This window comes from Pipistrellus hanaki (genome assembly GCF_964339955.1).
Source record: "Pipistrellus hanaki genome assembly, chromosome: 2".
Lineage (NCBI taxonomy): Eukaryota > Metazoa > Chordata > Mammalia > Chiroptera > Vespertilionidae > Pipistrellus > Pipistrellus hanaki.
The window spans coordinates 108201265-108227011 of record NC_140504.1 but is presented as its reverse complement, the minus strand read 5'-3'; the positions used below and the strand labels follow the sequence as shown (position 1 = coordinate 108227011).

Here is a 25747-nt window from a genome sequence, read left to right as displayed (position 1 = left end):
TGTATGCTCTTGCATCCTTTGTCAAATATTAATTGAGAATAATGGCTGAGGTCAATTTATGGGTTCTATGTTCTGTTCCATTCGTCTATATTGGGGGTGTCGAACTCAATCAGAGAAGGGGCCAAAATCTAAAATCCAGCCTAAATTGCGGGCCGAATGGTTTACTGAACAGTCATAAACTGACAATGTCATAAACTGACAGCGGAGTGCAGTGATGACAGCGCGGTGCGGGCCACATTGCAAGGCCTGGCGGGCTGGATTTGGCCCGCGGGCCTTGTGTTTGACACATGTGGTCTATATGTATGTTCTTGTGCCACTACCTGGCAGTTTTGAGAACCATGGTTTTGTAATATAGCTTGATAACTGGTATTGTGATCCCTCCAACTTTGTTCTTCTCTCTCAGGATTGCTGTGGCTATTTAGGAGTCTTTTTTTTTTTTAATTTCAGATTTATTTTTGGACAATTTAGTTTGGTCTGTAAAATATGCTGTTGGTATTTTAATGGAGATTGAATTGATCTATACATTGCTTTGGGTAGTATAGACATTTTAATGATGGTGATTCTACCAATCCATGAACACGGTATGCTCTTTCATTTGTTTATGTCTTCCTCTGTCTTTTTTCAATGTTCTATAGTTTTCAGAGTACAGATCTTTTACCTTCTTAGTTAAGTTTATCCCTAGGTATCTTAATTTTTTTGGTGCAATGGTAAATGGAATTGTTTTAGTTTCTCTTTGTGTGAGTTCATTATTGGTGTATAAAAAAGCCATAGATCTGGGTGTTAATTTTGTATCCTGCTACATTGCCAAATTCATTCATTTATTAATTCTAACGGTTTTTTGACAGAGTTTTTAGGGTTTTCTATATACAGTATCATGTCAACTGTGAATAATGAGTTTTACTTCCTCTTTTCCAATTTGGATGCCTTTTATTTCTTCTTATCTGACTGCTATGGCTAGCATTTTTAGTACTATGTGGAACTGGACTGGTGAAAGTGGGCATCCCTGTCTTGTTCCTGTTCTTAGGGGAAATGATTTTAGTTTTTGCTTATTGGGTATGATGTTGGCTGTAGGTTTGTCATATTTGGGTTTTATTATTTTGAGGTATGATCCCTCTATTCCCTCTTTGCTGAGAGTTTTTATCAAGAAAGGGTGTTGGATTTTGTCAAATGCTTTTTCTGCATCAATTGATAGATTACGTGATTTTTGTCTCTCAGTTTGTTTATGTGATATATCATATTTATTGATTTATGAAATTGTACCATTCTTGCATCCCTCAAATAAATCCTAGTTGGTCATAATGTATGATCTTTCTAATGTATTGCTGAATCCAATTAGCTAGAATTTTGTTGAGGATTTTAGCATGTATGTTCATTAAGGGTATGGGCCTGTAGTTTTCTTTTTTCCTGGTGCCTTTATCTACAATAGTTTTGGGATTAGGGTAATGCTGACTTCATAGAAAGAGCTTGAATATTTTGGAATAGTTTGAGGAGAATAGGTTTTAGTTCTTATTTGAATTCTTCGTAGAGCTCCCCTGTAAATCCACCAGACCAGGGCTTTTGTTTGCTGAAAGATTTTTGATCACTGTGTCAATTTCTTTGGTATTATCAGTCTATTGAGGTTTTTTTTTTTTTATTATTATTCTTGGTTGAGTTTTGGGAACTTGTATTTTTCTAAGAATATGTCCATTTCATCAAGGTTGTCCATTTTGTTGGAATAGAGTTGTTCATGGTATTTTTCATAATCTTTTGTATTTCTGTGAGATCTGTTGTTACTTCACCTCTTTCATGTCTGATTTTGTTTATTTGGGTCCTCTCTCTTTGCTTCTTGATAGGCCTGGCAAGAGGTTCATCAATCTATTTTTAAAAAAATATATTTTATTGATTTTTTACAGAGAGGAAGAGAGAGGGATAGAGAGTTAGAAACATCGATGAGAGAGAATCATTGATCAGCTGCCTCCTGCACACCCCCCACTGGGGATGTGCCCGCAACCAAGGCACATGCCCTTGACCGGATCGAGCCTGGGACTCTTCAGTCCGCAGGCCGATGCTCTATCCACTGAGCCAAACTGGTTTTGGCTCATTTTTCTTTCTCTTGAAGAACTTTTAACATCTCATATATGTATGGTCTGCTTACACAGAATTTTCTTAAATTCTGAAGATGTCTTCATTTTGCCTTCATTTGTAAAGGATATTTTACTGGATATAGAATTTTTGGTTGTCATTTTTTTTCTTTTGGCATTTTATTGATTTTGTTCTATTGTCTTCTGGTTTGCATTATTTCTTATGGGAAAACTGGTCATTTTATGTTTTACTTGTCTGTAATATGTTTCCCACACCTGTTTGCTCATAAAGTTTTCCTTTATCCTTATTTTTAAACAGTTCTGATATGCCTATTTGTGCATTCCATTACATATTTCTGTTTGTAGTTTCCTGAAATTCTTGCATCTCCGAGTTCATGTTTAGAAAATTGGAAAATTTTCAATTACTCTTTACTTAGGTATTTTTTATTTAGATGCTTTTCTCTTTGCCTGCCCCTTCTTTATCATCTGGTATTTTAATTATAGGTATGTTTAATCATTTGATATTGCTCCAGTTTTTTGAGTCTCTGTTATAGTTTTATTTCTTCCATGAGAGAATTTTATCAGTTTGATTTTGCCTTTAATACAGCTCAGTAACTTTTTATTTCATATGCTGCTTTTTGCCATTCTCTGAATTCTGTTTGTTGCTCCTTTTTTGTGGGAGCTTTCAAATGTCATAATTTTATGTGATGTCATCTCTTATAATCCATCTGTTTTGTGGAAAAGAACAAATTTTTCTCCTTTAGCATGGTTATCATAGGTATTTTAATGTTCTTATTAGGTAATTCAATATTTGGTTCATTTGTGGATCTCTTTCTGTTGACTCCCCCTCCTCCCCCCTTCTTGACTATGAATCAACTTTTTTTTGCTTCGTAAATAGTAGTTTTTATTTGTAAAAGAAATACTGTGAATGATACATTGTGGAGATGCTGGGCGCTGTTTTCTTCTGAAGAGTGTTGACCTTTGTTCTAGCATGCAAATTACTAGCTGATCACATTGATTATGTTGAGCCCTTGTTTAGGCATTATTAGAGCAGGTCTTCTTCAGTCGTGTCTTTATACTAGTGAGCATTTCTGACTTCTGGGATAATGATTCTTATTCCTAACACGTGGCTAATACAGATTTTTAGTAAAAACACTTAAAGTGTTTAACAAGCTCCTTTAATTTATAGACTTAAAATTCAAGCTCTCTTGAACACTTCACATAGCTTTTCCCCATTCCCATTTCTCCCCTGCTATGCTTTTTGTATTTCTCCTATACATGTGTGGTTCAACAGTCAGCCAAGGATTTGAGGGAAGTGTATTTGCTGATTTAGGACTCTATCCTTTCTTCTGGAATTTTTTTTCACATGCCCTTATCTTCAACTGACTTGTCAACCCAGTAAGACTGCCATTTGCATGTTGAGCTCTATTTTTGTATGGCAATGACTAGGCAGTACTCTCAGGGAAAAATGTAGTAAGTATCATCTCACCTTATATAGTTTCCTTCTCTCAAGAGTCTCCCCTTCAGTGTCTGTCAACCTTTGATTGCACTCCAGTTCCTTGAAAAAATTGATTATAATTATTAACTGGGAGGTTAGTGTGATATAATTACTCTGCCATTACTGGGTGCTAGAACTATAGCTATAATTTTGTGTTGTACTTTTTTCACTTAACTTTTTTTTTTTTTTAACAGTTTATATCCCCATTTTCTTTTTCTTTTTATTTATTTATTTATTTATTTATTTATTTATTTATTTTAAATCAATCTTTATTGTTCATATTATTACAAAGGTTCCTCATTTCTTCCCCCGCCACCAGGCTCCCACCCCACCCTCCACCCCCTCCCCATCCCCCATTGTCCTCATCCATAGGTGCACAGTTTATGTTCAGTCTCTTCCTCCCTTTCCCCGATAGTAAATCCCTTTTCAGATAGTAAATCAGTTACTTAGCATTTTCTCATATCAATAATACCTCCACATGCCCAATGATACACTTCACACAAAAGACATTTCCAAATAGGTCAACCAACCTCATCCAGGCCCCACCCAAGGCACTCACAGATCAACACCCCAGCGCTATACTAACTCAACACATCCAGATCTAAGCCTTCATCACCTGATTCAGCAGACCCTCAAGTTCCCGCAAAAGTTTCCAGCCATGTCTGAGAGGCAGCCTTGGGGCGGGGGCAGGCGAGGAGCGAGCTGTTCTGGGCCTGGCTGCTCCGGGCCTGGCCTCTGTTGCTCTGGTTCGTTCCACAACCAGCTGCTCCGGGTCTGGCCACTGCCGCTCCTGACCTAATTGCTCTGGACTTGGCTGCTGCTGCTCCGGGCCTGGCCGCACCCGACCCGGCTGCTCCGGGCCTGGCCGCTCCCAGCCTGGCAGCTGCTGCTCCGGGCCTGGCCGCACCAGACCCGGCTGCTCTGGGTCTGGCTGCTCCCAGCCTGGCAGCTGCTGCTCCGGGTCTGGCCACTCCCAGCCTGGCAGCCGCTGCTCCGGGCCTGGCCGCTCCCAGCCTGGCAGCTGCTTCACTTAACTTTTTAACATAAGAATTAAAGTGTCCCTTTTTCTGTGGGAGCCACTGGGTTGAGAGGAGTGTAACCTTCTGCTCTCCATGCAGTTAGTGTACTCCAAAAAGGGGAAATTATCTGGCAAAAATGTCACTTTGCGTACTGTGTTCAAGGCTCCCTTTCGACCAGATATTGTGGACTTTGTTCTCATCAACTTATGCAAAAACAGTAGACAGTCCTGTGCTGTTAGTGGTCAGTGAAATGGCAGGTCATTAAACCAGTATGGAGTCTTGAGGTACTGGCAGAGCTATGGCTCAAATTCCCAGAGTTTGAGGTGGTGGGGCTTCTTGTTCTACAAAGGGTGCTTTTAGAAATATGTGTCATGGGGCCACCACATTTGCACCAAAAACAAACAAACAAACAAAAACACCTGGTGTCATTAGCACCATAGAGTGAACACAACATAGAAGTGCTATGCCATCTGCTCTGGTGTGGATGCCATGGCATTGCCAGCGCTAGTCATGTCTGAACGTCATCATATTGAAGAAGTTCCTGAATTTCCTTTGGTGGTTGAAGATAAAGTTGAATGCTACAAGAAGACCAAGGAGGCTGATTTATTTTTTAAGGAACTTAAGGGCTGGGAGGATGTTAAAAAGGTCTATACCTCTCAGCTAATGAGAGCTGGCAAGGGCAAAATGGGAAATCATCATCATATCCAGGGCAGGGGACCTTGCATCATCTATAATGTAGACAACAGTATATCAAAGCCTTCAGAAACTTTCCTAGAATTACTCTGCTTAATTTAAGGAAATAGAATATTTTGAAACTTGCTCCTGGTGAGCATGTGAGCTATGTCTTCATTTGGACTGAAAGTGCCTTCCGCACTTTAGATAATCTGTATGGCACTGTGTGAAGCTGTCACCTTCAAGAGTAACTACAACCTTCCATGCACACATTGCTCAATACAGACCTGAGCAGAATCTTGAAAATCCCGTAGATCCAAAGAACACTCTGAGCACTATGTAAGAAAATTCAGCGCAAAGTCCTAAAGAAGAACCCCCTGACAAATCTGAGAATCATGTTAAAGCTAAACCCATGTGCAAAGTTGGTGCACCGGAACACCAGTCTTCTCCAGGCCAAATCAGATGATAAGGGGGTTCCAGGCATGAAGCCTGTGGTGTAGGAAAGGAAGGAAAGAAGGCCTTGCCGTTATGAAGCAGAAGAAACCTTTGGTGGGAAATAAGGCTGCAGCTACCAGGAAACCGGCAGCTGAGAAGAAACCCACAGAAAAGAAACCTACCACAGAAGAAAAGAGGCCTGCACATAAATTTAAATTTGTTTCATAAAAGTTAAATCACTTTGAATAGCTAATTTGAATAAAAACCTGATCAAAGGCAAAAATAATTAAAATGTTATTAAAAATATATAACTTATGTAAACATGTGGTGGTCATCTTTAATGACTTCATGGGTATTTTCCTATTTTGGAAATCAAATATTTCAATGTTACAAATAATGATGGATTCATTATATAAAGAGAAGAACTATGTTATAAGGATCTGGACATATTTCTCACAAATTTACTTAAATCAGTTGTATCTTGAGGAAATATAATGGTCATAAAATCTTTAGTGTCTTTGATTTTTTTATTCTTTCAAATTTGCTTACATCCTATTTTAGTAAAAGTTTCATTTTTATCATTGCTGTTTTTCTTTGGCAGAAAAGAGAAAATATCCGTTCTTTAACTATGTCTGGCCATGTTGGTTTTGAGAGTTTGCCTGATCAGCTGGTCAACAGATCTATTCAGCAAGGCTTCTGTTTTAATATTCTCTGTGTTGGTAAGTGCCAGACTCTTCCTCTAAATTGTTCTCATATTCCCTGTGCTCACTTAATTCTTTCTTTCTTTTTTCCTTTCTTTCTTTCTTCCTTTCTTTTACATTTTATTGATTTTTTACAGAGAGGAAGGGAGAGAGAGTTAGAAACATCGATGAGAGAGAAACATCTATCAGCTGCCTCCTGCATACCTCTTACTGAGGATGTGCCGTAACCAAGTACATGCCCTTGACCAGAATCAAACCTGGGACCCTTCAGTCCATAGGCCGGTGCTTTAACTACTGAGCCAAACTGGTTAGTGCTCATTTAATTATTGTAAGCTGTATGGTGCTCATGTTATCAGTTTGAGATGATCACAGATATTTTTCACTTATTTAAATTCTATGAGTTTTATTTATTTTTTAGCTGTAATACTTTAACTTTTTTGTTTGTTCTTTAAACATTTCAGTACTTCAACATTCTGAGTAACTTATCTTACTTATTCATTTTTATATGTTCTGCTAATGACTTAGTGGACCACCCTTAGCATATATGTATTTCTTTCGTGGACAACTAAGCCATTGAAATATTTGAAATATTTGGGATCCTTAAAACCACTTTACGAGTTTATAATTCTATGTTTTTTCGCATCCATTCTGTGCACCTGTGAAGATATACATTTTTTTTCTTTCAGGGGAGACTGGAATTGGAAAATCAACATTGATTGATACATTGTTTAATACTAATTTTGAAGACCACGAATCCTCACATTTTTGCCCGCATGTTAGACTTAAAGCTCAGACATATGAACTTCAAGAAAGTAATGTTCGATTGAAATTGACCATTGTGAATACAGTGGGATTTGGTGACCAAATAAACAAAGAAGAGAGGTACATGTTTTCTTGTAATAAAACAAATTTTTTTAATTCAGAACATTTGCATTCTTGCCCTATGAACTATGATTTGACACTCTACTGTGGAAATCCATATCTTAGCCTCGCAGACTTTTAATTTTTTAAAACATTAAGCAATATTTTATTCTCACTAATAATTGACATTTCTATATTTGATTATCTAATTTATTTAGAATGATTTGAATTACATTATTAAAATGTCTTTCAGCAAAAATAGTTTTATTTTCTGATTCGCCAATATAGTGTATTTTAAGTGACTTGTACTTATTTTCAGGCAAGACTTATTTTCAGTGAGGGGGAGAAAAGCAATAAGTCATATAATCCTATATAATAAAGATGTAATTTGCAAATGGTCATTACGCCGTGAAGCGTAATGACAGAACATGTAATGACCGTGTAATGACCGATCACATAAGGACTGGGTCACAGATCAGCAGGAGGGTGGGGCAGCGAACTACAAAGAGCGGTGGAGAGCTACAGGAGGGGGCAGGGCAGCAAGCTATGAGAGGAAGGGGAAGGGGGACAGAGGGAGCTACAGGAGGGCATGGCAAAGGGCTGAGAGCTACAGGAGGATGGCAGTGAACTCCTACAAGTGGGCAGCGGAGAGCTAGAGGAGGGGGCAGGATAGAAAGTTATGGGAATACAGGAGTGTGGGGCAGAGGGTGGTGAGCTACTGGTGCAAGGATTTGTGCCCATGGCTTATTAGTGGCAAATATAAATGGCCAAATCCATGGTGCATTAATTTTTTTGTGAAATTCTAACCAAATTAGCCAAGTACCTTATTATGCATTATAGGAAAAGTTTGATAATGAAATTTCTCTTTTATATTATGTCATTATTTCTCTTGTGTTATTATAAATATTGATTATAGATTCTGTATGAAATTTAAACTAAGAAAGGGAGAAATAGATTGGGGTAAAGCAATAACTTTTGTTCTTTTGTTTCTTTTTTGAAATGTATGTATTTTCATTATTAGGAGTAATTTCCTAAAGTTTGCTTTAGAGAGAAAATATTTTGCATAATTGACTCTATGTAACTTATATTAGCCTTTTCAGCACATTTGTGTGTTCTGCTTTAAATTTCAAAAAAATTATTTCTTTGCTTTTTGGAAGAAACAGATCAGTGGCTGAGGCAAAGGCCTGTGACATGCTACTTTAAATCATATTAATTTTTAAAATAATACTCTATATAGGGATCTTGGGTATTTTTTATGACCTCATACACGGTATCTTTTAAAAGTATTTCATTTTACATAGAAATATTTTATAGAAATACCAGTTTTACATATAGAAACTTTTGTAAATTCTCTAATTAATTATAATTATTCACTTCTAATATTTAGATTTTCTATGTATGTGATAGTCAGTGACATTTATATTTCTAATCCTTTTTTTTCTTTTTAAATGTTTTATTGCTGTAAAATTTACATAGAAAAAATAAAATGTACTGATTTTTTTCAATGTACAATTTTGATTAGATACAGGAGAAGATCAGAGTCTTGAGTGCTTTTCTTGTATGCATGTGCACATACAGATTAGGGCTTTGCTAAAACCAGGCAGGCCCACTCCATACCTGCATTGCTTCCTCTTGGTGTAGCTCCTTTTCCTAATGTTCTTGGCTACAAATTCTAGTTATGTTAGCCTCCCCTAACTGCTGTCTTTATCTCTCCAGTCATAGAGTTGGCCGAGCTCTGTTCTCTCTTCTGTGCTCTGCCCTGGAAACTTGTCTCCAGGCAATACTCTGAGGAAATCATTGAGCTCTCCTCATTTACTTCCCACTTTTGTGATCACAAAAACCTTGAAAATGACTTCAGGTTTTCTCACTGTGTAGAATATAGTCAAATACTTCTGCAGTTAAATATTTTACCCTTTGTTCTCCCTGTGTGATCTATAATAATAACATGCTTGGTGTTATTTACTGCTGTGTTGCTGACAATTACCTGAAAGAGAAGTTGGGGTGCTTCACTGGGCTGAAAAAAGTTTAGCTAGGTCAGAAAACAGGTCTAATTAAGTTTATTTTATACTAGAGGCCCGGTGCATGAATTTATGCATGGGTGAGGTCCCTCAGCCTGACCGGCAATCGGGGCCGATTGGGGCCATTTGGCCAGCCAGGAGGGACTGCAGGAGTTGACTGGCTAGGGGATTTTGTGTTTTTTGTTTATATTTCTTTATTCTTTATTTCTTTATTTCTTTATTCTTTCTTGCTTTTCTATTCTTGTAGGTGTTACTCTAGAAATTATAAACATAATATCTAACCTAATCAAAGTTTAAGATAAATTGATATTTATACTGTTCCTGATGATTCACGTAAATAATAAATTGGAATTTTGACCAGTTAAACTCCATTAACTCACCCTTCTGACTTATCATGGCATGTGTTTTATATCTTTTTTTTTTCTTAACCACACAGGCATTATTATTATACTAGTGGCCCAGTGCACAAATTTGTACACATTGAAAGGAAATTAATTAGAAGAAATATTTTAATATCGCTATTCACCCTTTCTCTATAATAAAAGTGTCAGCCACATTCACGATCAACAATGACAGATCGAAACACATCTGGTCTTAGCAAGAGCTTTATACGTATCGTGCATGCATGAGTCAACTCAATCATATATATATATATACACACACACACACACACACATACATACATACACACACACACACACATATGGGGAGAGAGAGAGAGAGAGAGAGAGAGAGAGAGAGAGAGAGAGAGAGAGAGAGAGAGAATAAACTTGCTTAATTAGCCTGCTTTCTGATTTAGCTAAACTTTTTTCAGCCTAGTGAAGCACCCCAACTTCTCTTTCAGGTAATTGTCAGCAACACAGCAGTAAATATCAACACAAAGCATATTATTATTATAGATCACACAGGGAGAGCAAAGAGTAAAATATTTAACTGCAGCAGTATTTGACAATATTCTGCTCAGTGAGAAAACCTGAAGTCATTTTCAAAGCCCGCCATTTCTTACTTGTTTTCAGTCAGGTTAGGTTTCTAAGCTTTCTAAATCTAATTTTTCAGGCTCTTTTCCATTGGCTCTCACAAAGGGTGCTGCTCTGGGTGGAGCAGGCTGGTGCTTCAGGTGAACCCAGGTACCTTTCTCTTTGGCTTCTTTTTCTGATCATTTTCCTTCATATGTTTCAGGAAGCTATCTCGGCTTTTAGTGTGCTTAATATGCTCAATATGTACATTAATTTTCTTGGCAAGAATCTTGCCTTTAACTTGCTTGTTCACAATAATGTCCACTGCATGCGGGTGACACTGTAGACTCCTCCAGTTTTGTCTTGGTAACATTTGTGGAGCCTTCCATTGTGAACAGCCCATTCCCTGGATGTCCACAATATCACCTTCCTGTAGATTCGCATGTATGTGGCCAAAGGAACAGCTCCATATTTTCTAAAAGGCCTAGAGAACATATAGCGGGGGGCCTGTCCTCCTTCCCTCTGTGTTAGTCATTTTGATGAATTACTGGAAGATGGCGGTTCCGGCTGAAAAGAAGCGCAGGCTAATTTTTAAGTTGATAATTTTGTATGGTCCTAGAATGATGTTATAAATATCCAAATGGCCCTTGACAGAAAAAGTTTCCCAGCCCTGTTACTAAACTAATCCATTACGTTTTAATTTTGGTTATTAATCTTTCAAGTGTGTACACTCTGTGTGGTTCATATCTGTAGGATCACTTGTTATACTTTACTATTCCAAGCACATATGTTTAAGCTGCCTTTTATTTCTGTTTCTTTTATCTCTACTTATAATTATCTTATAATTCCAGTATATTAAAATTTTGCAATTACTTTACTGATGTTTGTTTTTTCCTCTGGTTTTCATTCATTGTGCTTTTTATTTTCATGTGCTTTTTATTTTATTGTAGTTAATGGCCTTTGAAAAGTTATTTGCAGAGATACTTTGAGATCTAAGGTGAACATATCTTGCTATGAACAGATTTGTGTTTGCTTATGTTAAACCCCTCTGGGCATTAATACTCTGAAGATCCCTAAACCTGTTTCATGGCTTTAGGTTTCCAGAATCAGAGAGGCAGTGTGCACCTGTGCTCCACCAGGGCCGCCATGGGCCATAAGGTCTCAATGATGGGTCTTTTTTTCTTTTCCTTTTATTTTTCCTACTTCATTTCATGCCAGGCAGCCTTCTCTATAGTTTCTTGGGGAGAGAGTAGGAAATGTAGATCTATTCTAGTTCATTCTTACCCTGAAGGTTTAGGCTTTTAGGATCTCAGCTCTATGTGAGGAGGCAGTCTCAATAGATTTCCACCTTGTATGGGTCTTGAACTTTTCTTATTTCTTCTCATCTTATAAGTCCTTCAGAGCAAAGCCCAAGAATTAGATTGACAAATAACTTTAAGACAAAACTAGCACTGATACTTTAGTGCAGGGATTACCAAACTTTTTCTTTAAAGGGCCATATAGTAGATATTTCAAGCTTTGAAGGACATACAGTTTCTATTTATACTATTCAACCCTTCCACTATAGTACAAAAGCAGCCAAAGTGCATAAACAAGTGAATGTGGCTATATTTCAATAAAACTTTACTTATAAAAACAGACATCAGGCTGGATTTGCCTCTGCTTACTTCTCAGTTTCCACATACTCTTCAATTAAAAATGTTTTCATTAATTTTTAGAGAGAGTGGAAGGGGGGAAACATGAATGAGAGAGAAACATTGACCGGTTGTCTCCTGCATGCCCCCTACTGGGGATTGAACCCGAAATCTGGGAATGTGCCCTGACTGGGAATCGAACTAGCAACCTTTCAGTGTATGGGAGGGGACAATGCTCAACCCTCTGAGCCTCACCAGCCAGGTTGTATATTCTTTTCAATTTTAATAAGTCAAAATGGTTAGTTCCTTATCACTTTATAAGTACTTTGATATTTTAAGAGGTGGTTTTTCTATTTTAAGCCAGTATCTTTCATTTCATTAGAAAAGTGATACTGCAATTTACTGGAAATGGAAACCTAGGGCAATTTACTATGGAATGGCATATTATTTAACTGAGAAAAGGCATGAGTATCAATAACTTAATAGACACTAAAGTAAAATTTCATGACTTCTTCTTAAATCATATTTGTAAGGCATGAAAATCATGAACATATTAAGGAAGAAAGGCACACATCAAGTGAAAGGATAATATCAATAACTCAGGCAAGTGTGGGAACCTTGTCAGAAAGGGGTCCATTGTATGAAAGAATGTGAGAATGAATCAACGCAATTCAATATCATTTCTGTAAAACAGCTTAAAGCACTACCTTTGTACGTGCATGTTTTGCACAATTTAATACTAAAGTTACCTTGTATAGATATTGAATGTTTATTAATTGGTGAAAATATCTCAAACTTTATAGATATCTTATTAAGGTCACATGAATATGTTTTATTCAATATTTAAATAATTATTTTTCCAGCTACCAACCAATAGTTGACTACATAGATGCTCAGTTTGAGGCCTATCTCCAGGAAGAACTGAAGATCAAGCGTTCTCTCTTTAACTACCATGATTCTCGTGTCCATGCATGCCTCTACTTCATCTCTCCAACAGGCCACTCTCTGAAGACACTGGACCTCTTAGCCATGAAGAGCCTTGACAGCAAGGTGGGTTTGGAAGAGGAATAAGCTTATCCTGCTGTAATATTTATTTTGACTTATTAAAATACCTTTATGATAATATATGCATAACTTTCATTCTTTGCATTTTTTAAATGTTTGCTAAGTTTCAATCTTAGCTTATTTTCCAGAGAAATTTAGTTTGGAAGATTAGACGCAAAGAAATAACATTAACATAAAACTTTAGTTCTTTTTTAAATGCTAGTAGTAGCACTTTTAAAAAAACATATTTTTATTGAATTCAGAGAGGTAGAAACACGGCCCCTGCTGGGAATGGAGCCCACAACCCTGGCATGTGCCCTTGACCAGAATCGAACCTGGACCCTTCAGGACATATGCTGACACTCTGTCCACTGAGCCAAACCGGCTAGGGCAACTTTAGTTCTTTTTTCATATTAAATTGTATGTCAGAATATGAGAATTTATTTTCATTTTCTTTTAAAATTCCTATCAGTAGTCCTTTCCATTTAATTAATTACTGAATAGCATTCCATGGTATGGATATGTCATATTTTCTCTATCAGGTGCTGGATATTTGGGTTTTGGCTACCCTGAATAATGCTGCTAATGCACACATTTTTGCGTGGTCACATAATATTTAGTTCCCTACCTAGGAGTTAAATTGCTAGAAGACATAGTTTATTAGTTTGTCTGCTAGACTGCTATAACAAAATACATCACTTCGAGTGGCTGAAATAACAGAAATTTTCTCACAGTTTTGGAAGATGGCTGAAATCAAGGTGTCAGTAGGTTTCATGTTTTCTGAGGCCTCTCTCCTGGGCTTGCAAAAGCTTCCACAAGTAGAAAACTAACTTTTTTCTTGCTAAAATTATTTATTTTTTATGACAAAACTTCTAAGAACTTATCATGTTAAAAAAAAATCGAGGTAGAGTAAAAATAGGGTGTGCACACATGACAGAAAATCCCTTTCTTCACATTTGATCAATAACACAAACTTCTATTTAGAATCTTTGTACCATTGGTGCTTTGTAAGAGCCAGAGTGTAGATAGACAGGATACATCCAGGACTGTTCTTTTCTCTTGTATAGTGAAATTCCTACGACCCAAGGTCCTGGTAGAATTCAGTTTTGGAGGCTGGAAGTTCAAGATCATGGTGCCCGCATGGCTGTGTGAGGGTCATCTTTCTGGTTGCAGACTTCTCAATGTAGCCTCACATGGTGGAAGGGTCATTTATATTTTTTAAATGTGGAATTTATTTGACACTAATTTTACTTTATGATAAGTTCATTGACAAAGATTTAGATGTAATGTTTTAACATATATTATAGTAAATTGTGTTTTAATGTGCACTATACAAAAAAACAACAACTATTTTTGAATTTTTGAGCTAAGGACATATATAAATTTAGAGATCTATAAAAAATATTATTCACAAATTAACTCACTTAGGATTTTTTTGTTTGTTTGTTTAAAAGGTGGTTATAGACTACTGTCTTATACTAAAACAATAACTAGAAATTTTCTGTAATCTCTAATATTATGAGAAATTTAGCTTTAATTATCCTGGCTAGTTATTTTATGAGATAGTATTCAGAAAGCAAGGTCATTCTGGGCACTACTACTTTCTATGTAGATAAGAGTGGAAAGCATGAAGGCCTACCAGTGAAGTAGTGGTGAATAGATAATCTACGTTTCACTAGTTGAAGGCTCCTGGTTTTAGCGAAAATTTGATGAAGCTTATTTGATAGCCTGTTCATCTGACCAGACTTTGTAACCATTTAGTTCAGGGGTCCTCAAACTTTTTAAAGTGGGGGCCAGATCACGGTCCCTCAGAGAGCTGGAGGGCCGGACTATATGAACTACTAATTCCTACTGTAACACCTCGGCTGCGCTCATTGCCCAAAAAACCTGGCGGGCCGGATCAGACTCCTCTGCGGGCCTCATGTGGCCCGCGGGCCGTAGTTTGAAGACCCCTGATTTAGTTATTTATTTTTCATTATTTAGTCTGATTATATGGAAGTTCATATTTATTAAGGGAACATAAAAGTAAGAGTGCGCAACATTGCCTTAGCTAGACAGAAGCAACATGATGTAGTTTGTGTAAAGATCATGGAATTTGGTGTCAGGAAAGGCTGGTTTTAAATATCTGCTCTGTCACTTAATAGCTATGTGTTCTTTGGCAAGTTATTTTAGCCCTCTGAGCCTTAATTTCTTCATCTCTAAAATAAAAGCTGGGGAGTTTTAAAAAGAGGTGATCTCAAGGGGCAAATGTGAAGATTAATTAAAACTGATAGTTTGTCTTTTGTTCCTAAAAGCAGAACACTCCACTGCTCACATGGAAACCTACCTTATCTTACCTTCAATGTGGAACATGTTACTTCCCCTCCCCCTGATGTACAAATACTAATTAGGTTTATCTTTTGGTCTCTGTGTGTCCTCAAGCCTATTGATGGTGATGCTCGTGGTTAGAAATGCCGAAGGTACTCCTCCGACTGTATTTATTCATGGTATGAGCTCCACAGACATCCCCCACCCGCTACCACCACCACCAGAGTCTGTATCCTGGCTGGGCCAGTTCTTGTGGTTTTTATTATGATCTCAGGATCCAAATTGGCAAGAAACCATCAGGGAACTTAGAAGAACAAGATTTACAGATCCCTGGAAGGTACCCAAGGACCACATAGGAGATCAGGAGAAGAGAGAAAAGAAGGGAGTACAAACCTGGAACTCTGTGTTTATTAGGGCTCAAGAATGGGGTCTCTCGGGTTTGTCGGTTTGCTCTTTGTTGGTGAACGTAAAGCCTAAGAGTGGGAATTAGAGTGTGGGAATTAGAGATGTGAGTCAGTTCTTTAGGTAGCTCAGGCTATCTAAAAGGGAAACTTCATGGGTCTGGAAGCCTGGTTCCTTACTGGTGTTTTGCTAGTAGCTTTGCCATATACCAAGCAATATATTTATTAAAATTTGATGCCTTTGAAATGGATGCCTTGGCAATTGAAAAACCTAAGTTCAGGCACTTTTATTAGTCAAAAAGCTTAACTTTGGACCACTTATGCTGCAGCCCGCTTTCTGCACTTATTGTGGATGCAATTATGTAAGTTAGTAACTTGGCATAATTTATTGAATATTTAAGTACATCGATTTGAACTTTACATCAACTTTTTATGTACTGTACTCTGACTAATTTAACATAAAATCTATTTTTACCAACATGTTGGAAAGTTTTCTGTCATTTATTTCATGGATAGTTAGAAAAATTTTCACTTCCGTATTTAAGACTAATAAATCCAAACATACCAATAAATCATTGTGAAATTGGAGACGAGAAAGAAATATAGGAATAAAGTAGAAATTATGATTTTTACTTTTCATTTTCATTTTGGAAATTATATTGATATCTCACTCTCTTGACACATGTGACTAGTTAGCCTGAAGTTTTTCACTAAAAACAAACCATGTAAATAAATAACCAAAATAAAAAAAAACTTATGCACCCCTATATTTGTATAGACATCCATCTTTTATTGTAACATTAATCTTACAGAATTAGCTTGTTACAAGTTTGTTGGCCTTCATGACCCAAGATCCCTTTCTCTGTGGCTGGTGATAGGACTTCAGATAATGCTGAGAAAGTTATTTCTTTGAGTTACCAACATTTTTATTTGGTCATAAAATTTCCTTCCTTTAACATCTAGGTAGGAGTCACTGCTGATGAGGCACAGGTTGGATAGATTCTTTGGGGAAAGGGAACTGTTGAAATGAGAGTCAGAAGGAGAAACAACCTGTTTCACAATTTCAAATGGGATCAATCATCCTAATTACTTAGTGCTTAGATTATTAAAAAATAAAATATTAGTAAGTAATCAGGTGGTTTCAACTTAATGATACATGTTACTTATTTGTGTATGATAGGACTGTAAGAGATTTTGAGAGAAGAAAATGTGAGATTTTTAAACGGAAATTCAGGTGAAACATTAATCTAGGTCAGGGGTCAGCAAGCTTTTTCTGTGAAGGGCCAAGTAGTAAACACTAGGCTTCTTAGGCCACATGATCTCTGATTGTAGCATGTAAGTGTCTGTAAATAATAAGTAAATGAGTAGGCCTAGTTGTATTCCAATAAGTTCTTTCCTTCTTTCCTTCCTCTCCCTCTCTCTCCTGTTCTTTGTCTTCCTCTTCCCTCCAACCCTCTTTTCTTTCCTTCCTTTCTTCCTTCCCCTCCTTTTTCTTCCCTCCCTCCCTCCTTTCCTTCCTTCCTTCCTTCCTTCCTTCCTTCCTTCCTCCCTCCCTTCCTTCCTCCCTCCCTCCCTCCCTCCCTCCCTCCCTCCCTCCCTCCCTCCCTCCCTCCCTCCCCCAAAGATATTTTGACTATTATTTTTAGTGTGGAAGGGGTGGGGAGGAGGAGGAGGAGGAGGAGAGAGAAAGAGAGAAACATCAATGTGAGAGAGACACATCCATTGGTTGTCTCCCATAACTCAGGTACATTCCTTTGATGGGGAATTGAACCAATGACCCTTTGGTGCGAGGGCCGGTTCTCTAGCCATTTAGTCATAACAGCCAGAGCAGTAAGTCTTTCTTTCTATAAACAGGCAATGAGCTAGAGTATAGTTTGCCATCCCCTAATCCAGATTAAGGGAATTTCTCAGAGACTTAGTGGTTTTGAATGCAGAAACTGAAGGATTAAAAAATAAATTTTGCCCTAACTTGTTTGGGTCAGTGGCTAGAGCTTCGGCCTATGACTGAAGGATCCAAGGTTTGATTCCAGTCAGGGGCATGTACCTTGGCTGTGGGCACATCTCCAGTAGGCAGCTGATCAATGTTTCTAACTTTCTATCCCTCTCCCTTTTTCTCTGTAAAAAATTCATAAAATATAAATATTTTTAGATAAATCTTCAATTATGAGATTTTTTTTTCTTTATTTTTAATAGGTGAACATTATACCAGTGATTGCCAAAGCAGATGCAATTTCTAAAACTGAATTACAGAAGTTTAAGATCAAGCTTATGAGTGAATTGGTCAGCAATGGTGTCCAGATATACCAATTCCCTACAGATGATGAAACTGTTGCTAAAATCAATGCTTCAATGAATGTGAGCTCTTAATTGAATATTACAACTGTTTTATATGTGAAAAAAAGTAACTTATAGATAACATTGCTACTAACATATTTCCACTTAGGTTTACCAAAAAGACTCTAAAGGTGAATTTTCAAAAAGTCCAGTGTAGGAAAATGTTTTGTTTTCTGGAGTTGAAAAAAGTATAATGAGCCTATATTTTTTTAGCATGTTTTCTTTCTTCCACATTTTCATGTAAATCAAATGATACATTGTGAGATTGGATACTCCTTTTGTGGAACAATACTTAAAGATGCTTTAATTGCCTTAAAGATACCTTTCAACTCTGTCTTTAAAAACACCTTCCTTTGGATACTTCAGAATCTTAAAATCTTTAAGGGGATCTGTCTGATCTGGTATTTAAGCTCATTCTCTCTTGTAGTGTCACAAATACATAATAACATTCATATAACCTTTAGTTTACTATAATTGAAGACAGTTATTTATATTACTTTCTTCAGGCTTCCAAATCTTTAAAATATTGGCTTATATTTTGAAGAATCATGGGTTTTGGAGTTGGACAGATTTAGCCATATATTCTTGTGGAAGTTATTAACCTCCCCTTTCCTAGATTATTATCTTAAAGTGGGATTAATAATACCTATCTTAAGGGTTGTTGAGAGGATACAACTTTTATGCACTGCCAACATCTTGACATTCAATAACTGTTCATTCCATTTCTCTTTTTTCCCTTTTCTGGCTTTTCATACTCCCATTTATTTTACTCTACTTAAAACCAAACATATAAAAACCTGATTAATTTAAATGACATATAAATGTAAGTGATCTTAATTCTTATGAGTCATATTGTCTCTACATCTAATTTTATTTCTGTGTCCATCTGGAATAATTTTTCAGAAAGACACAATTAAGAGACTAATGTCAATGATTAAATATTAAATATAATACTTAATATTTTTTACATCTGTCTTTTCCCCTATATTAATCCTTAACTTTAGACAGACCAGTCTGCTCACTGACTCTAAATCTACCTTTTGTATGTTTGCTCAACATTTTCTCCTTACCACCCTGGCCAGTGTAGCTGAGTTGATTAGGCATCATCCCGTGCACCAGGAGGTTGCCAGTTTAATTCCTGGTCAAGGGCACATGCCCGGATTGCAGGCTCAAAACCCAGTAGGGAGGCTTGCAGGAGGCAGCCCATAGATTTTGCACTCTCACATGGATGTTTGTTTTTTTTCTGTCTCTCACCCTTTTCCTTTCTTTCTCTCTAAAAAGCAGTAAACTATTCTTCAAATAAGTTTGTTTTTCTCCTTACTTAAGCTAGTTTTCCAGTCTGATCGATTTATCTTTAGTTTGGGTTGTATCTTCTTGCTCATAGTAATCTCTCATTTCTCTAATATTCAGAAACATTTTCTGTATTTAGCATTAATTTGGGATGTAAATATTTTATATTAATAGTATATATCTAGGCGCACACTAAATATATATATAGTCAAGTTTTAAAATCTGAAGCATAATATAATAGATTATTTGATTTTAATAAATTTGCTAATTTTATGTTATTTTTATAAAACTGTTTTAGTATTTATCATACTGGTTTGAGATGTAATTGATATTGTGGCTTCTTTCCAGGGACATTTGCCATTTGCTGTTGTAGGAAGTATGGATGAGGTAAAAGTTGGAAATAAGCTGGTCAAAGCTCGCCAGTACCCTTGGGGTATTGTACAAGGTAAATGAGATAAACGAGGATGAGAAATATTTATGTCACCCAATAGTCTCAAAGTTGCACTTAATGCATTCTTTAGTGATGTTTTTTTTGTTTTGTTTTGTTTTTTAACATTTTTATTGATTTCAGAGAGGAAGGGAGAGTGAGAGATAGATAGAAACATCAATGATGAGAGAGAATCATTCATTAGCTGCCTCCTGCATTCACCACACTGGGGATCGAGCCCACAGCCTCGGCATGTGCCCTAACCGGGAATCAAACTCTTTCTGGTTCATGGATCAACACTTAAACACTGAGCCATGTGGGCTGGATACAGAGATACTTATTTTTTGTTGTGACTCATTATTAGCCAGGTCTGTAGAGGCCAGGCAGAGCATCCCCATTACCTGCTCAGATGCACCAAGACATGCAGAAGGTGGGACACACTGGTCAGGCACTTTGAAAAAAAATTTGAATGTAAATAACAGTGTGTAAACATGATACATAAACTAATTACCAGGTAATTCTAGGTCATAATAAGCTATCTTACAAATTTACATATTTTTTACTACAAAGTATTGCCAACTATTTCCAAAATAAACCAGTCAGCCAACTAAAAATATGTTAGGATTTATTTAACATTATAATGAGTAAGTAATTAGAACTATTTGGTTCATTTACTTGTAATGTTAATTGCTAGAACTGATTTCCCAATATTTTTTATTAAACTGACAGATTTTATAATGAATTTAAATATTGAAAATTAAACATTTTTAATGCATAAAAATATTGAAAAACAATTATACTTAAACAGTAACATACTTATTTGTGGTTTTCTGGTCACTATAAACGTAGGGGGAACATTTCAGTTTATTAACTGTCTAACTCAAGATTGTAAATGTGGCATTTGTATCAAAATAATTTGATAGTATGCAGAGATGGGATTCTTGAGTATACAGAATTTACTAATTTGAAGTGAAATAATGTTACTTCTTTTTAAAAATATTTTTTAATTGATTTCGGAGAAGAAGGGAGAGGGAGAGAGATATAGAAACATCAAGGATGAAGAAAGAATCATTGATTGGCTGCCTCATGCATGCCCCTTACTGAGGATCGAGCCTACAACCCAGGCATGTGCCCTTGACCAGAATCGAACCCAGGACCCTTCAGGACACAGGCTGACACTCTATCCACTGAGCCAAACCAGCTAGTGCTGATGTTACATTATTTTTTAAGTACTATGTGAAGTATCCTTAAGATGTTTTGTAAACTGTTAGCACTATATTAGTGAAATAACTGAAGCACGTGAAAACAAAATATAGGACATTTCTTTCCTATTTTCTGTTTATCCATTGGCTACTAACTTTAAAGCAAATCTTCTGGCCATCAGATTAATGTTGCCTATAATTCAGTGTCTTATGCAAGAGTTTCTCCCTTGGTTATTTATACAGATATCAGACTTATCATTTCCCTGTTTGTTATTTCAGATACTTTCATTTATTCATTCATCAAATACTAATTATGTGTCAGTAATTAAAAATTGGTGTTCCTGTTTCTTGTTTTTCTGGCTAGTGGAAAATGAAAACCACTGTGACTTTGTAAAGCTTCGGGAAATGCTCATTTGTACAAACATGGAGGATCTGCGAGAACAGACCCATACAAGGCACTATGAACTGTACAGACGTTGCAAACTGGAGGAAATGGGCTTTTCTGATGTGGGCCCAGAGAATAAGCCTCTCAGGTAAGTGGGGATTATACTTTTTTATTTACCCAGAAGGATGGAAAAAGTCTTTTTCAGAAATCTCCCAATATGAAGTAGAACCATTTGATAGTGATTAATTATTGTGCTTTAGGTCACTTAAAGCCTTCTTGTTTTTAAGGGTTTCTAAGTTCTCACATAAAAGGAAGAACACATGGCAAAAGCTTATTATTTCACTATGTGTTGAAATGAATAACTAAAGAAAAGCTCCTTTAATTTGGTTTTGATTTTTATCTGAAAAAAAATGAAAGCATATTTATTATTATAAAGGAAATTTGAAATGGGAATCATATGAAATAAATTTAAAAACTGTTGGTTTTTATCCTGATGAATGTTTTAGAATGGCTTAAATTTAGGAAAATATAAAGAAAGAATGAAAGTACTTATAGGGAATCAGAAATTAGACTGTGTCTTAAATATTGCAATATACTTATAAGAATTCTAGAACCTGATGACCTTCTTGTGATGAACATTAAATGTAATTTTTTATGCTGCTGCTGTATTCCATTTTTAAAAAAATATCTAAACATCCCATCTAATAAAAGAGTAATATGCAAATTGACCATACCTCTGCTACACCCACAAGCCATGCCCACCAGCCAATCAGAGCGAGTAATACAAATAAACCCAACCAAGATGGCTACAGCCACAGAGAGCAGGAGGGAGGCTTGGGTTTCCCTGGCAACAGGAAGCCAAGCTTTCCACCTGCCCTTGCCAGCCTAAGCCTCCACTAAAGGGTACAAAGTTTCAGTTTTAGAAGGTAAACATTCCAACAGAAATGGCTGCAGCCATGGAGCAAGCAGGAGGCTTAGAAGATACATAAATCCCAGATACCAGGTTCTCTGCTTGGGTTGCCAGAGGGTGTGGCCGGCTTGCAAACCACCTGAGGCCCCTCACCCAGGCCTCCCCACACCCCAAGGGAACCTCCACCCTGATCTGGGACACCCTTCAGGGCAAACCAGCTGGCCCCCACCCATGCACTAGGCCTCTATCCTATCTAATAAGAGAGTAATATGCAGATTGACCATCACTCCAACACACAAGATGGCTGCCCCCATATCGTCAGAGATTCTGCCCCCATGTGGACACAAGATGGCCACCACAAGATGGCCAGCAGGGGAGGGCAGTTGAGAGGGACCAGGCCTGCAGGGAGGGCAGTTGGTGACAATCAAGCCTGCAGGGGAGAGCAGTTAGGGGTGACCCAGGCCTGCAGGGGAGAGGAGTTGGGGAGGACCAGGCCTGCAGGCGAGAGCAGTTGAGGGGTGACCAGGCCTGCAAGGGAGGTCAATTAGGGGTGACCAGGCCTGAAGGGGAGGGCAGTTAGGGACAAACAGGTTGGCAGGGGAGCACTTAGGCATCAATCAGGCTGGCATAGGAGTGGTTAGGGGGTGATCAGGCTGGCATGCAGAAGTGGTTAGGAGCAATCAGGAAGGCAGACAGGCAAGCATTTGGGAGCCAGCAGTCCTGGATTGTGAGAGGGATCCCAGATTGGAAAGGGTGCAGACTGGGCTGAGGGACAACCCCCCTCCGTGCATGAATTTTGTGCACCGGGCCTCTAGTGAAACTATAATTGTTAATACACTAAGTCAGAGTTGACAGAGTATTCCAGGAGGAAAGCATGAGATCTTTAAACTATTTTAAACTCTTTATTTTCTCCTTTTGATTATTTGTATTTCATTCATTTTTCTGGCTATTATTAATTGCACCATAGTAAACAAAAGGAAGAGGAGAAATTAAATTGATGCTGCTATTGCAAATGACTTTTGGGAAGATTTAATAAATGACATTAAATTTTTAAATGTTTTTCAATCTATGGATTTAATTAGTGTTTTAGTTCTTAGGAGCATTTTATGTACTTAATACCTTCCTCACCTATTCAGGAATGCTATATTTCCAGTTCTGAGCCAGTTTTGGTAAAATAATTATGTTCTCTATTGAAGACAAGTCACCTGGAGTTGATTCCTCTAATGTTTGCCAAAGAAGGCTTCATCTTTTATTTCTTGCAAGTTTCAGGGTCAATTCAGAGGTCTCTGTGTGCAATAGTGAGACACAAATCCTGAGTGAGAGCAAGTAGGACAGCCTTGAAAGACTCCAAGAATCGGTATTCAGGTTGCCTGGTGGATTGGTCATCAGTCACCTGTGGATGCCTAAGGGATACAGATTCAGAATTTCTAGGGATGGAGCCCAAGAATCTGCATTTAAAGTAATATTCTAAGTTCAGTCATTTAGCAGATACTTAACTGTATGCTGTCTGCCCAGCATGATGCTAGTCACCGGGCATGTAAGCACTGTGGGATTAAACTGAGACCCTGCCCATGTAGAGCTTCTTAGGTAGGGAGGAAGATACTCAGGTCCTGTGTGGAAAAGAGAATGTGGGATGTGCTCAGAAGTGAACATGAGGAAACCAAATTAGGGGTGCACTGTAGTAGTCCAGGCATGAGAAGTAGAGGCTTGGATTAGGTGAGTGGAGTAGAGGTTGTCAGAAGCATACTGAGTATATGTGATTTGAAGGGAAAGTTAATAGGACTCACTGATTGTTGGACAAAGGACTTAAAGGAAGGAGAAGAATTGAGGATGACTCCAGTCACAAATTGTAACCTAAGAAACTGGATTCATGGTGGTGATGTTCATTGATATGAGCAAGATTGGGAAAGGGCTAGATTTGGGGTGTTGTGTGTAGTAATTGAGAGATTTGAGACATATTAAATTTAAGTTGCTTATTAAATATTTATGTGAAGAGTTTGATTAGGAACTTGGGGATAAATTACTTTGGGATTCAACAGTGAATAATACTGTGTAAAATTAAAAGTATTTTTAAAGTGTCTACTATTTACAAGGCTGTGGACTAAGTGCTGGAGATATACTGATGATGATCACATGGTTCTGACAGTCTTGTAGTTCATGTTCTTGTTGGGGTAGATAAAATCAACTAATTGCACAACAAATCCCAGTTGTGGAATGTGCACTAAGTGACTGACAGTATATATTGAGGGGAGGGTGTCCTGGTTTAATTCAGAAATTTAGGGAAGACTTCCTTGAGGCAATTACTATTTTGAGCTACAATAACATGGGGAAAACAGAGCAAGACATGTAAAGATGTGAAGACAGCAAATGGCCTCGGAAAGGCGACAATGGGGATGGCATAAGATTGAGAGGACAGACAAGCAGGAGTAAGACCATGGAGACTCTGGGGAGGATTTTGATCGTTGTCCTAAGGGGACATAAACCGAGTTTTGTACCTGTTGACTTTTATTTCTTTTTCTATTTATTTTTATTGATTTCAAAGAGGAAAGGAGAGGAAGAGAGAGATGGAAATATCATTGATAAGAGAGAATCATTAATCAGCTGCCTCTTGCACATTCCCTACTGGGGATCAAGCCCCCAACCCGGGCATGTGCCCTTGACCAGAATCAAACCCAGGACCTTTCAGTCTGCAGGCCAACACTCTATCCACTGAGCCAAACCGGCTAGGTGGATGTCAAATGGCACTTTAGATATTTATTTGGAGCTCAGAGGAGAGGGCTGGATCAAAGAAATTAGCTTAAGATGGTTAATTGAATATATGAGTATGGATGAGATTACTTGGAAAGAGAAATACATCTGGAAAGAAAGTTGCCTTGGAAACAGCCTTGAGTTTCTCTAATATTTGTCAGCTGGAGAGGCAGAAGAGATTGAGAAGCCTTGGGTAGAGGAAGAAGGGAAACTAGCAAGTGAAGAGAGTCTCAAGGAAAAAAAAAAGAGGTCAGCTATGTTGGAGTTGAGGATCAGGCTTTTGCTGTGGAAGAACAGCAGTGCAGTACAATCTAGTTGCTTCCTTTCCAGTTCTTTGAAAATAATGGAGATCACTCCATCCAAAACAAAAAGAGCAATAGTTGGAAGACTATATAGGCCAAGACCTATAGATTCAAAGGGAATGTTTAGAACAGTGGTTCCCAACATGGGGCACATGCCCCACAGGGGGACAATTTGAGTTTTAAGAGGGCAATTTGAGAATGTGTTATTAACAGTGAATTTTTTGAATTTCTTATAGTTCTACGGGCCTCATATACAGTATGTAAATATATATATTGTGACATATTTATGCATTTCAGTTCTCTATTATATGTTTTGAAATTTTATTTGCTATTTTTTCATATATCTTCATTAAAAATTTTTTTTAGTGATTTCTTCCTCCGAAACTGTCTCTTTGTTCTTTTATTTTTCTCTGTCATGGATGCCATGTTCTTTAGAAATTTGTTTAGACAAGTTAATGGCCTTTTAGGCTTTCTCCATCTGAATAGGAGTTCACTTTTTGAATAAGAATTATATGTTGGCGTTGGAGGGGGAGGCCAGGATTT

At 37.4% G+C, this 25747-nt stretch overlaps 1 protein-coding gene and 2 pseudogenes across 4 annotated transcripts in view; 2 read left to right on the top strand and 1 right to left on the bottom strand.

Moving 5' to 3' along the window:
* SEPTIN10 (septin 10) overlaps positions 1-25747 on the top strand; it is a 64586-nt gene that overhangs the window by 24325 nt on the left and 14514 nt on the right. For both annotated transcript variants that reach the window (XM_084872484.1, XM_084872485.1), the window contains exons 3-8: positions 6286-6403; positions 7072-7267; positions 12718-12904; positions 17800-17961; positions 19579-19675; positions 21224-21392. In XM_084872484.1, the coding sequence (XP_084728610.1) occupies positions 6286-6403; positions 7072-7267; positions 12718-12904; positions 17800-17961; positions 19579-19675; positions 21224-21392 (929 nt within the window). The remainder of the gene's footprint in view (positions 1-6285; positions 6404-7071; positions 7268-12717; positions 12905-17799; positions 17962-19578; positions 19676-21223; positions 21393-25747) is intronic.
* Positions 4671-5912, top strand: LOC311617420 (large ribosomal subunit protein uL4-like; annotated as a pseudogene). The gene has a single exon. The product of its transcript is annotated as a large ribosomal subunit protein uL4-like (transcript).
* Positions 10286-10907, bottom strand: LOC311617419 (large ribosomal subunit protein eL21-like; annotated as a pseudogene). The gene has a single exon. The product of its transcript is annotated as a large ribosomal subunit protein eL21-like (transcript).